Source organism: Triticum dicoccoides, chromosome 6B (genome assembly GCF_002162155.2).
Source record: "Triticum dicoccoides isolate Atlit2015 ecotype Zavitan chromosome 6B, WEW_v2.0, whole genome shotgun sequence".
NCBI classification, from domain to species: domain Eukaryota; kingdom Viridiplantae; phylum Streptophyta; class Magnoliopsida; order Poales; family Poaceae; genus Triticum; species Triticum dicoccoides.
This window is the reverse complement of record NC_041391.1, coordinates 684,707,327-684,719,084: the sequence shown is the minus strand read 5'-3', so window position 1 is coordinate 684,719,084 and position 11,758 is coordinate 684,707,327. Positions and strand designations below refer to the sequence as shown.

Here is an 11,758-nt window from a genome sequence, read left to right as displayed (position 1 = left end):
AAATAGGGGGATGCGGGAGGCGGCAGAGGCGGGAGCAGTGGAGGCGGCGGCGACGGAGGATGGAGGCGGATGGGGGCGGATGGCAGTGGAGGCCCCGGCCGTGCTCTGTTCCTTGAGCGGAGGTGCGGGGCGTGGGATGTGCGGGGCGTGCGTGCGTGCATGGCCGGAGGTTATTTTTTGGACAACACTCTAAAACAGCCGGATGCACGCAGCCATCAGAGCGACCGTCTCGCGAGCCGTTGGATCACGCGGCATCAGACGGTGGAGGGGCGTTACTACCAGGGGCGTTGAAGCACGTGTCCCAGGTGTTTTTTTTGCTTCGACCCCACACTAGCTCGCCCTCCCTTCCTGCTTCCATCGTTTTGCGATCCCCATCCTCTCTAGCTCGGGCGACGACGCAGGCGACTGCTAGATCCAGAATCCTGGCGGCGGCAGGGGAACTGGATGCTGCGGGGACGGCAAGGGAACCGGAGGTTTGGGCGGCGGCGAGCATCGTCGGCGACGGCGCCAAGCTACATGACCCCCCTCTAGTTGCGGCGGCGGACGAGAGGTATGGTGTCCTACGGTTCGTAGCAATTTTCTCCCCGCGCTGCTTGATCTCCTTTTAGTGATTCATTTCGCGATTAATCCCAGTAGTTCACAGTGTTGGATGAGTAGATCCGGGTCGAATTTCATGAGTTTTGTTCGTTCAGGGGTTTCAATTGAGCAGTTACTCCCTCTATGTCGCCAAATTCACCCCCATTTCACCTAGGGGTTGGTGTGTTGATCGCTCCATGTTGTAGATAGGGTTTGGAAATGTTTGTAGTTGAGACTTTAGGGATAGGGGACAAGATTTTCAGAGAGTGGATGACTAGGTTTGTCAGTGATGTTACATTTTTGCAATGCTGCTATCTTATCAGGGCAAGTTTTTATGGTTGCATAGGTGTTCATGCTTGCTATCTGGTCAGGGCAAGTTTTTATGTTTGGGTAGGTGTTTATGCTGCTATCTGGTCAGGAATGTTTTTTATGTTGCATAGGTTTTTATGCTGCTATGTGGTCAGGCAAGTTTTATGCTACATTTGTTGTTTAGCCTAGGGGGTTTTCTTAGAATGAAAGCCAGTGTTTTTGGAATTGATGTATAGATACATGCTGTAAGTGTGGTTCCTTTGCTTTTTTGCTCTGACTTTACTTGCCTGCAGCTTTTACTTGCTCTGGTCGACTGTTTTTGAACCAGAGCTAGACTGCCTTACTCTGCTTTTTCGGGTGGAGATGCTTCCTTCTCACATTGATAACTCTCTTCCCATTAGTTAGGAAAATACAAACTACAGTGTGTGATATTAGATACTTGATCTACAAAGCCAAATCTACTGCATCAGGAAAACTTAACTAGCTAGAGACACATCACTTATAGACTATGCCGCGACGACCATCACTTATGCTGCAAAACCAGCTCAGTTTAATAACTTTTTGAACATATGGTACTTTTTTGTTTTTGTTTCATTGTTATGATTTTTGGTAGATGTCGAGTATGCTAAAATCTGAATGACCGTCGCTTCTGTAGTAATTATGTAATGTTTTTTGTACCCCACTACATTTTTTATTCATTTTGATTTTTGCAGTTTCATGTTGGAGGAAGAAGTAATGGAGTCTGATACTGCATTCAGTCAACGCTTTGCAGCAAAACGCTTGCGTGAAGTTGCGAATACAAAGCTCAATGATAGGAAGAGGGAATACATAAATGAAACTGGCTTTGGTGATCTCACGAGCATCTCCCCTTTCACAATACCACATGATCTGATGGAGTGGATAACTATGAATATCGACACTGACACTCATGAGCTGAGGTATTGCACCCACCCTTTTTCTTTTCTTCCTTTTTTCCCCTGCATCATATACTTTCTGTCTTTCTCTTTAGGCCATGTTGATAGCAAGGAATTAATACAATATTTTTTGGGGGGTTTTCAGGCTGAGTCGGAATAAGGTCATTGTGTTCACTAGAGACATGGTGAAGAAGGTTTTCAACATCCCATCAGGCAACAAACCAGTTGAGCTTTTCAAGAGACACCATCATTGCGAGCTCCGCAACATTTATCACAAGAATGGCAGGGCTCCAATTGCACATACAGTGGATGTGCTTCATTGGGCAGGGGACCATGATGGAAATACTACAAAGAGGTCATGGGTGCTCTTAGCGCTTGCAACAGTTTTAACTCCAAGCACTGGCAACATGGTGCCCCTAGAGTACTTGAAAAGCCTCGAAGATATGGACAAGGTCACTGGTTTTGCTTAGGATGAGCATGTTTTAAGTGTTGCAATGAGACAGGTCAAGAAGTGTCAGGACAAGATTAAAAAACATGCTTCTACTTCATTCTGGGTTGGGGGATGCTTCCCTATGCTTGCTGTACAATTCTTTTTTTTTTGGAATTTTTCTATATATCAGAACATGTTTGTGTTTTTTAAAATCACATTTTTTTTCTTTTTTGTGTCTGATATATTATGTCTTGTCTTCCTATTCAGGTTATTTACATGGACCATTTGATATTTCCTCAAGCTGCCATCAACGAGCACCAATTGAACTATTCTCTCCCAAGGGCTTGCTTCGTGCATCAGACTGATTTTGATATTGTGTTGGAATATGATAGAACAAGCTTTCTTTGGGCAAACCATCATTTGGGAAGTGTCGGGTAAGTTTTTTGTTTGGTTTTACTCTCCTTATCCATCTTTGCAGTATTGTTTCTTTCCCATTTTTATCTGCCCTTTTTTATTTTATGCTTGTGTACTCATGGTTTTAATACTTGTTTCTTTTTATTTTGTGTCATGTAGTTTCGCCCTTTGTCAGAGACACCTTATGCAGCATTGCTTGCCCAAGGACATGAAGGAAATAACAGTGAAGTTGCTCAAGATCAGCATGTTTCGGACAACCCAGATTGCAGTGATACTCAAGATCGTGGGGATGAAAATATCAACATTGATGATAACCAAGATGACATGGCTGCGAAACAGAATCCTACAGAAGGTAGCAATCCAACAGAAGATGGCAAAAGCACCGATGGAGATGTGTGTGGTTCACTAGATGATTGGCTTCAGAACCCAACACCATTTGGGGCAGAGCTCGAGATGAGGTTTTTTTATGTATTTATTTTTCTGTTTTTAAATTTTTTTAAATACCTTTCTATCGCTCTTTTCTTTTTTCTAGTTCTATTATATGTTGCTTCCATACCGATGACAATTTTTTTCTATACATTTTGTCAGCTACCATCAAATCTGGCTGCAATCTACGACAAGCACACAAAACTTTTTTCTTCGGAGTTAAAAGGTGCTCTAAGCTCTTTTGGGCAAGTGTTGCAAGCAATGCATTGCAAGCGAATGGGGCACCTACTCAAAGATGTGCACGCTGCTTCGCCAAGCTCTCAGGAAGCAGCGGATGTTAGTTTTCATGTGCCACCCCCTCGCAGCAATGATGTAGACAAGTCAGATCATCATGGATGTACCAAAGAAACTTCTAGCAGGAAGGCTGCAGATGAGCCAACAACACACAAGGTGGTTGAGTCTGCTGAAGGAGCTCGAAGCAATCATGCAAACAACAATGCTCATGAGTGTAATGGCAGCAATGTGGTTGAGAAGGGCACACGAACTAGTCCTGTTGTTATTGACCCCCCTGCAGAGTTTTTTGAGAATGCAAAGGATAAAGTGGCTAGTTGTGAAGATATTGAGCATGGTCACCAACTCAGCCAGCGCAATCAATACATACATACTACTGTGGCTGGAGATTGGAGTGATGCGCCATCGATGTGTCTGTTCCAAGAGGGCACCGAGGAGTATGATTGGTGGATTAGTGTCCAAAGTCAAGATGGGAACTCCAATGCTCCACCCAATGGCAATGGAAACACTGCTACAACACCAAAGTCTTGTCCTGTTTTTGATGTGACTCCTCGGGCTCCAATCTCAACAGAAGCACAAGCTCCAGTGTTTGATGTGACACCAATCTCCATGGCTCCATTCTCGAGCGGGGCTGCAGGTATGCCCTACTACTAGTTTGTTTTTGAACAAATCTCTGCTCGCAACATTTTTCTAGAAAATCAATTTTTCCTTTGTTTTTGTAAGATGGACCATTGAAAACACAAGAAGAGCCAGTTGTTCTAGTTAGCAGCAGGGAACCAAGTCCGGACCTCAACAAGGAGAAGTTGAAGAGTAAGGACGAGAAGAAGCTCAAGAGCAAGAAAAGAGTAGGGAGTCCAATGTCAGCCGGATCAAAGTACAAGAAAATCAAGACAGATTCAAAGATGGAAGCAATGTACCAGTACTATGTCATGAAGAGGTACAAGATGGAGAAGATGAAGAGAGGGGAAATTGAGTAAGTGTCATCTTTTTACTGATTTTTGCTTCCATCATGTTGTTATCTCATATTTATTACATTTTCGCCTTTGTCAAAACGCTCCACTCTAATTTTTTGTGCTCCATCCTTCTTGTTGCAAGCCTCCTTTCATTAGGATTGGTGATTTCCACATTACCTACCCCAACTTCCAGAAGTCGTTGAAGCCACGTGCTCAGATTTGCAACGAAGTCATGTCTTTATTCATCGAAACCTTCAACATTGAACAGTTGTCGTCTTCAAAGAAGCAGAAGAAATTTGATTTCTCTGTTTTAATGAGTGTTAGTTCATCTATTGTTGCTCCGTTTTATTGCCATCAGTTTTCTAGAGTTTTATGCCCTATTTGCAGAAGTTATCCATCATTTTTTCTCATGTCTTCTCCTTATGTCCAATGTGTTGCAGCTTCAACTCTCTGTCCACCCAGAAGTTTTTGATCCGAGTGTTTGTGCAAGAGAGCTGAGGAAGGCGTGCCAAAATTTTCAGATTTCAGGTTTCGACCTAGTAAGTCTGCTCCCAACATTTTTTTACTCAATTTTTTTATGCTCCCTATAGTTTATTTCATTTTAACATATATCTTGTCTTTACTTCTTTTCTAGCTTTTCTTCACCATCGTCCGTGATGGCCACTGGATTGTCTGTGTGGTTAACCTCTTGCACAAGGAGTTCAATATGTTTGACTCTTTGGATGACGGGAAATTGGACGTTGCTGCAAGGAATCTGGCAAGTAACACTTTATATTTTTCTATGTGTAGTTTTCATTTGTTTATTAAAATGAAAAAAGCAGATCCCCCAATGAACACATGCTCAATTTTTTGTTGGGAGTGAATCTGAATGTGTCTCATGTTTTAGTGGTGGTAGCATTCCCCCCCCCCCCATCACTTTTCGTGTTTGACATAGCCACTACTTTTTTTATGCTAATGTTTCATATTTCTGCAGTTTATCAATTTCAAGAGGATTGCTACCGAAGAGTCGGATTTCACAGCGGATCTATCTTCTTTCAAAACAGACTGGCCTGTGCTTGACTACCCACAACAATCAACTCAGTAAGTCTAATCATACACCCCATCCATAAAAGTAGTGTTTTTCGATGTCCTTTTTATGTAAAACCTTAAACCTTTTTCTCAACCCAATTTTCTTATGTATGGTGTAATGAAAACAGCTTTGATTGTGGATTGTTTTCAACAATGTACCTTGAAAATTTTGATGGCCAAATGATGAATGATTTCAAGAAGGTAAAAATTTGATGATCTTGCTTTTTTGGTACTTTTTCATAAGTTTGCGTCTCTGATAATGTTTGGTTTATTCTTTCTCCATTTTTTCACCTTTTTAATGCAGCAAAATATGCTTGATGTGCGGAAGACCATTGCTTCGAAGTTGTTTTTCCATCCTTTGAACAAGGTCTTCCCTGCTGATGTGCATAAGGCGATCATAGCGGCTTGAAGGAAGTGACCACATCGCATTGTAGAAGGCGTTTGCAGGGGCCTTGAAGATGCAACTTTGCAATTTTGGGTAATTCATTTCGCTAGTAGTGCATCTCTGTTATCTTTGTGTGCCAAATGAGACTCCATGTAATGAAACCAGATGTTGGGATCTTTTGGATGGCTGGAATAATTATCAGTAGTTTGTAGTAAGGAAACATATTTTTTTTGTTTCGAGATTTGATGGAAGCTATAACTATGTGGTGAATTTGTAAGCAAGTTATAATTTTTTCGCTGTTTGGTGCTCAAGTTTTACAAGTTCATGGAATGCTTTTCATTTTTTTTGGGTTTTCATGTGTGCTTTTCTACCATGTGCTTCCTTATGTTGTCACAAAATCAGCCACAATGTTAAGGAATCGGAATGGCTAGAGGAAGCATGTTCATGAAACATTTTTTGTACAATTTCTTTTTTTGAAGCAACAGCTTTTTGTGATAAATGTTGCTGGAAGAAGCATTCTGGGAGATTTTGCAACTAAGCAGTGAGCGCTAGAAGCATTCTCAAAAAAATTTACTTGAAATTATTTTGAGAGAATCAACACATATTGAGAAACTCATTTTTATTTAATAACTGAAAATTATGTAACATTATTTAAAATAGATCCTTCTCAACTCACCACAAAACACAGTAAGAATGCTTCATAATTTTTTCGCCGTCACCTTTTTTTGTAGCAGCAATATGAACTTTTTGAACATACATGGTTTTTTGAGAAGTAACATGAGTAGTAACACGAGCAATATGAGCAGCAACATGAGCAGTAATATGAACCAAAACCTCTAACAAAGTGCACATAATTTTTCAGTACTTCTACCCAGTACAAATATGTGCTACTTTCGAAACTACACTTTTAAAATTGCTAATACATGAAATTCAACTACAGATGACCCTATTGAGCATGTCCCTCGACTTTTGCCATCGCAGCTTTAAAGTGAATGCATGATTGCATTGTGTGGCCTTCCTCGGAGCAAAACTGACATTTTGTTGTAAGATTAGTAGCCATCATTGCCTTGTACTCACGGAATGACTCACAGGTTTTGATAGTGTGTTCTTCTTCACTGCGAAATGAACAAGTAACTTTCCTCCTAGGTTTTGGCTTGCTCGATGACTCCACGTTGTCTTCTTTCTTGCTTTCTTTCTTGGATGCTTTTTTGCTTTCTTTCTTGGCTTCTTTCTGAAGCTTCTTCTTATGCTCCTCTTCTCGCTGCTCCAACAATGTCTTTTTTCTTTTTGCTCGTTCTGTTGGTCGACCTTGCTTCGGCACACGAGCAGCATTTTGTAGCGGTGCTGATGGTTGTGGGTTTGCTCCAGTTTCATCATTAGATTCACCTGCTCAAGGGGGTTGTTGCTGCTGCACCACATCTTTCCTTGCCATTTGCTCTTTTTTCATTGAAGCAACTATGGGCCAGAGCTGCTTCATCACATCTGTCAGTAAGTTGTAAGCTGGATCAACAGAGCATGCTTCTGCTGCCAATGCATTCATGTCTCTACACAGTGAGTTGTACTTGAGAGTGTTTGTTTCTGGTAGTCCAAACTCAAGGAACCTCCCAGATGTGTCCATGTTTGTCGTAGCTGCTTCGGACCACCTTTCCAGCATGTATCTACTTGGAATTTCTTGCACATTTAGTTGTATCATCACCCTTATGATGTGTGAGCAAAGCACACCATTCATCTCAAAGTAATGGTAGCTACATGAGTACAGCCCCTCTTCTATCATAGCATGCACATGGTACAACTTTGGATTATCATACAAGTTTGAGTAAAGCTCAAACATGATACCTTCCTGCTCAAGATTAGGCACTTGGTTGATTATATAAGCTGTTGATGCTGCCACTTGCTCTTGGAACTTGCCAAAGACGCTGCGTGTGTAGAAGTTAACAGCTTGGCGCTCTATTCTGTATCGACCCCATAGGGGTGTTGTTGTCGTTTCTCCAGTGAAAGCAGCATTATCTTCACGGTCTAGCATTGTTTCTTGTAGGAGTTCATACTGCCTTACAAATGTGAAAACCGAGTTTTGTGGATGCACCAACGTTTTGAAATAAGAATTCAGCCCTTCCGATCTCCCGGTTGTGCTTGTGAAAGGGAAGAAATCATTTTTGAAGTATGCAGGAGCCCATGTCTGACGGCATTCCCACATGTTTTGTAAGTGCCTATTGTCTGTGTATTTGAAGCAATGCAACATGTGTTGCCATGTTTCTTCAAATTCATCCACTGTCTCAGATTCATTGATGCATTCATAGAAAGCTTTCTCAAAAATTGAATCCCTTGTAAGCATCCTCCCAAGTTTCTCACGCGCCTTCCGCTGTACATGCCACCTGCAACATCTATGGATTGTGTGAGGGAACACATCAGAAATTGCATTTTCCATTGCTCTGCACTGGTCGGTCATAAGGTTTGTTGGGTACTCATTGTTCATCGCAAGCAACCATTGCCGAAAGACCCACTTGAAGGTTTCAGTTTGCTCATTTGGAAGCAATGCACAGCCTAGGACAATAGTCTGAAGATGGTTGTTGATGCCTACGATCGGAGCAAAAGGCATATTATATTTGTTTGTGCAAAAGGTTGTATCGAAAAAGACACAGTCCTTGTACTTGGGGTATAGTGCTCTTGTCCTTCCATCCACCCAAAACAATGCTTCTACCTCATTTGTCTCCTTATTCACTTGTGTTGCATAGAAGAACTGTGGGCTTTCAGCTTGCCGCCTCTCAAAGTATTCAATTGTCATGGCCATGTCCTGAAATGCCATGGTTTGCCGCATTTCGTACCGTGCATTTGAAACATCCCTTTTGACATAACCAAGGCGCCTCTGATCACCTCCGTGACAATCTCCAAGGATTCCCATGCAATCCGAGGTTGACAAGTTGCGTTCATGCAACGTCCTTATCATTTGGAGGTCTTCTCGTGGGATTTTTCGATGAGACCGATAAAACCTAACCTTCTCTTCCTGTTGCACCAGAGCATGTGTATGGTCGTCTGTAAAGCACGTGACGGTCCATCGGTTATCTCGGAGTCCAACTATCATGTGAGCCTTGCAATCATGACGTTGCAACCTATTCCTTTTTCTTGTGTCTGCCATGTTCATCCAAAGTCCAGGGCGTTTGCCAGTGTTGCTTGACTCTGTTGCAATACTCTCTGTAGTGCTATCAGATTCACTTTTGCTTCCATCAGTTCGTGCATGAACACACGTGAAAGTCCTGCTAATTAGCTTTGTGGATCCTCTGGCCTGGCTGTTTTTTGAAGCAGATGATCTGATTCCAAACCCATGCCTGAAAGCATATGTGTTGTAGAATTTCCTTGCATCGTCAACTGAATCAAAGGTCATGCCCACATATGGAACAAGTGGTTGCGATGATATTGCATCATCATCTGCATCATCCACATCCTGTTGGATATCACCAGCATTAATCATCCCTTCCATACTAACTCCATTTGCAGTAGAAATTCGCCCCACAACGTAGCTCTCATCATCATCACCTCCAGCACCAGCATCCTATTTTTGTTGTTGCAGAAAAAAGTTATCACAATGTCAGTAAAAAAAAGGTAAAAAGGTATAATATGCAAGAAAGTAGTGCTTCTAGCATAAAAGATGTATTACATCCGATTTTTGTGTTCATGTTTCCATGTTTTCACCTCATGTTACTAAACAAAATGCTTTCACATCTTTTCTACTTCAATGATCACAGTGCTACAAGCAAAGTAATCAAGTTGATAAATTTTTTGTAATACAATTTAGCTTTTTCCTACCTGATGCAACATTTCTATTTAAAAAAAATTAGTAAAGGAACTTTTATCCAGCATGATCGCTGTTTAAAACGATGCAACATAGTCAAAATAGCACCGGTGCTATATAATTTTCACAACATACAGATAACCCCCACCCAGCATTTTTGTTTTTGCAAATATTAAACTGAATTTTGCAAGTAGCAAATTATACACAGTCATGAATTGACTTCCTCCTGCGCATTTTTATTTGGTGCATTTTCTAAACTGAAAGTGTAAGGAGCATTTTTTTCAGACTACCTCCCCCATCACATTTTGTTTGGAGCATTTCTAAACTGAAATTGGGAGGAGTTTTTTCTGTACACACTTTAAGGAATTTTTCAGTTGGCATAAGGAGATATGCTGCAATTCATACTGCCTTTTTTCAGTTGACATAGCAGAAGTCAAAACAACCTGAATGCTTCATGCATGTGATGAGCTTGAAACTTACCAAACTTTGTGAGGAGCTTGCCCGGGAGGCTTCAGCAGAGAAGACAGGAGGATCACGGAGCTCCCTTGCAGCTCCACTCCGGCGAATCGGCTCGCCGTCGAGAATCGGGGCCGATCTGGCCTTCCTGCTGCTCGATGGAGCACCGGAGCTTCGATCCATGGCGGCCGACAACATAGATCGAACTATGTGGTGAGCTGCCATGGCGCTGGAAGGTGAACAGGGGCGTTGCTCCCTCGACGGCGGCGAGGTAGAGGCATGCGGCGTCGTTTGCGGCGGTGGCAGAGTCGATGCTGCGTTGGCGGCAGCTGTGGTAGAGGCGACGCGGCGTCGGCGGCGTGGATCTCCTCCTCGCCCTGGCGTCGGACGGGCGCAGAGGAGCTACAGAGAAGGTGGGGATTATGCTTCCACGAAACGGTTGCAGCAACACGGGTAACGACAACAGGAACTGGTCGGGAGGGTGTACACGTGGCTTAAATCCGACGCCCGCGCATAATAAAATCCAACGGCTGTTTTGCGGGATGCTAACTGTGATATTAACAGGCGGATGACGCCTAGCAGCCGCCTTATTTTTTCATGCGGGTGGGGTAGTAGATTAAGTAATGGCATTGTGGGTAATTAAAACGTAAAACACGTTTAGTATGCTGGAGGGATGTAGACCATTAGATTGCAGGTTTCGATGGATAGGATGATCTGGTTCTTGCTCTTTCTTTCTTTTATAGTAGTAGTAGATTAAGAGTGTTTAGCTGGGATTTGTTGACGTGGCAAGTCAATCAGGCCAGCCCATTAGCACAGTCGCTCGCGCACCCGCTCTGGTTATTCTTTGTTTTTCTATTTTTTTCCTATTATTCTTCCTTTGTTTTTTCTTTGTTTTCTCATCAATTTGTGGCTTTCTTTTTTCCTTCATCATACTTTCTTTCACTGGTTTTCATTGGTTTTTATTTCTTTGTTATACTTTCGGTTTCCTTTTCTTTCTTTCTTCATATTCTTGATTTTTTATTTCTTTTTTTATTTCTTTCCCAACATTAACTGGTTTTATTTGTTACACATGTCTATTTTCCTCTGTACACGATGTACATCTGTAATGCACACATGAAACATTTTTTGATATACCTTCGATAGTTTCCAAATACATTATGTATATTTTTTCAAATACATGTTTTCTACCCATTTTTGAACAGAAGGTAACATTTTTCCAAATACACATTTTCATCTTTTTAAATGACAAACATTTTATAAAACTGTATGAACATTTGTTTACATTGTTCTTACACATTTGTTCAGGTTTTTAGATGGCACAAAAACTTTATAAAGCTATATGACATGTTTTAGATGTCACAAACATGTTTCTTACACATTTTTCAGGTTTCAAAGTTTGTTCCTATTTTTAAAAATTTCAAAAAGATTTTGAACTTTAAATTTTGTTCACATTTCGAAATTTGTTCTCATTTTTTAAAAACTCCAAAAATCACTTTATCATTTTGTTCAGGTTTCAAAATGTGTTCCCATTTTCTCAAAAAATGTTTATGTTTCAAAGTGTTCATTTTTTTCAAAGTTGATCATTTTTCAAAAAAATGTTTGTTTTTTTTCACTTTGTAATTTTTTTCCAAACTCCTGAGGATTTTTCAGATTTGAGAATATTTTTTATTTCCAAATTTTTCCCGGATTTGTGAAAGAATTGAGTTCACAAACATTTTTACAAACTCCTGAAGATTTCTCATATTTACA

General features: G+C 41.2%; 1 protein-coding gene across 1 annotated transcript; it reads right to left on the bottom strand.

The window, feature by feature from the left end:
* Window positions 1-7,156: 7,156 nt before the first annotated feature.
* On the bottom strand, window positions 7,157-10,192 carry LOC119321496 (protein FAR1-RELATED SEQUENCE 5-like). The gene is made up of 3 exons (XM_037595152.1): window positions 10,034-10,192; window positions 8,866-9,313; window positions 7,157-8,763 (listed from the first exon to the last, which is right to left on the bottom strand). Exons 1-3 carry the CDS (start codon window positions 10,190-10,192, stop codon window positions 7,157-7,159), a joined length of 2,214 nt encoding a protein of 737 aa, XP_037451049.1.
* Between the last annotated feature and the right edge of the window lie 1,566 nt (window positions 10,193-11,758).

Coding starts and splice junctions, on each gene's coding strand:
- LOC119321496 (XM_037595152.1), bottom strand. CDS start 10,192: ATGGATCGAAGCTCCGGTGCTCCATCGAGCAGCAGGAAGGCCAGATCG. Junction 9,314..10,033: donor CAAGCTCCTCACAAAGTTTG/GTAAGTTTCAAG, acceptor CAACAAAAATAG/GATGCTGGTGCTGGAGGTGA. Junction 8,764..8,865: donor AAAAAGGAATAGGTTGCAAC/GTCATGATTGCA, acceptor TGCAACAGGAAG/AGAAGGTTAGGTTTTATCGG.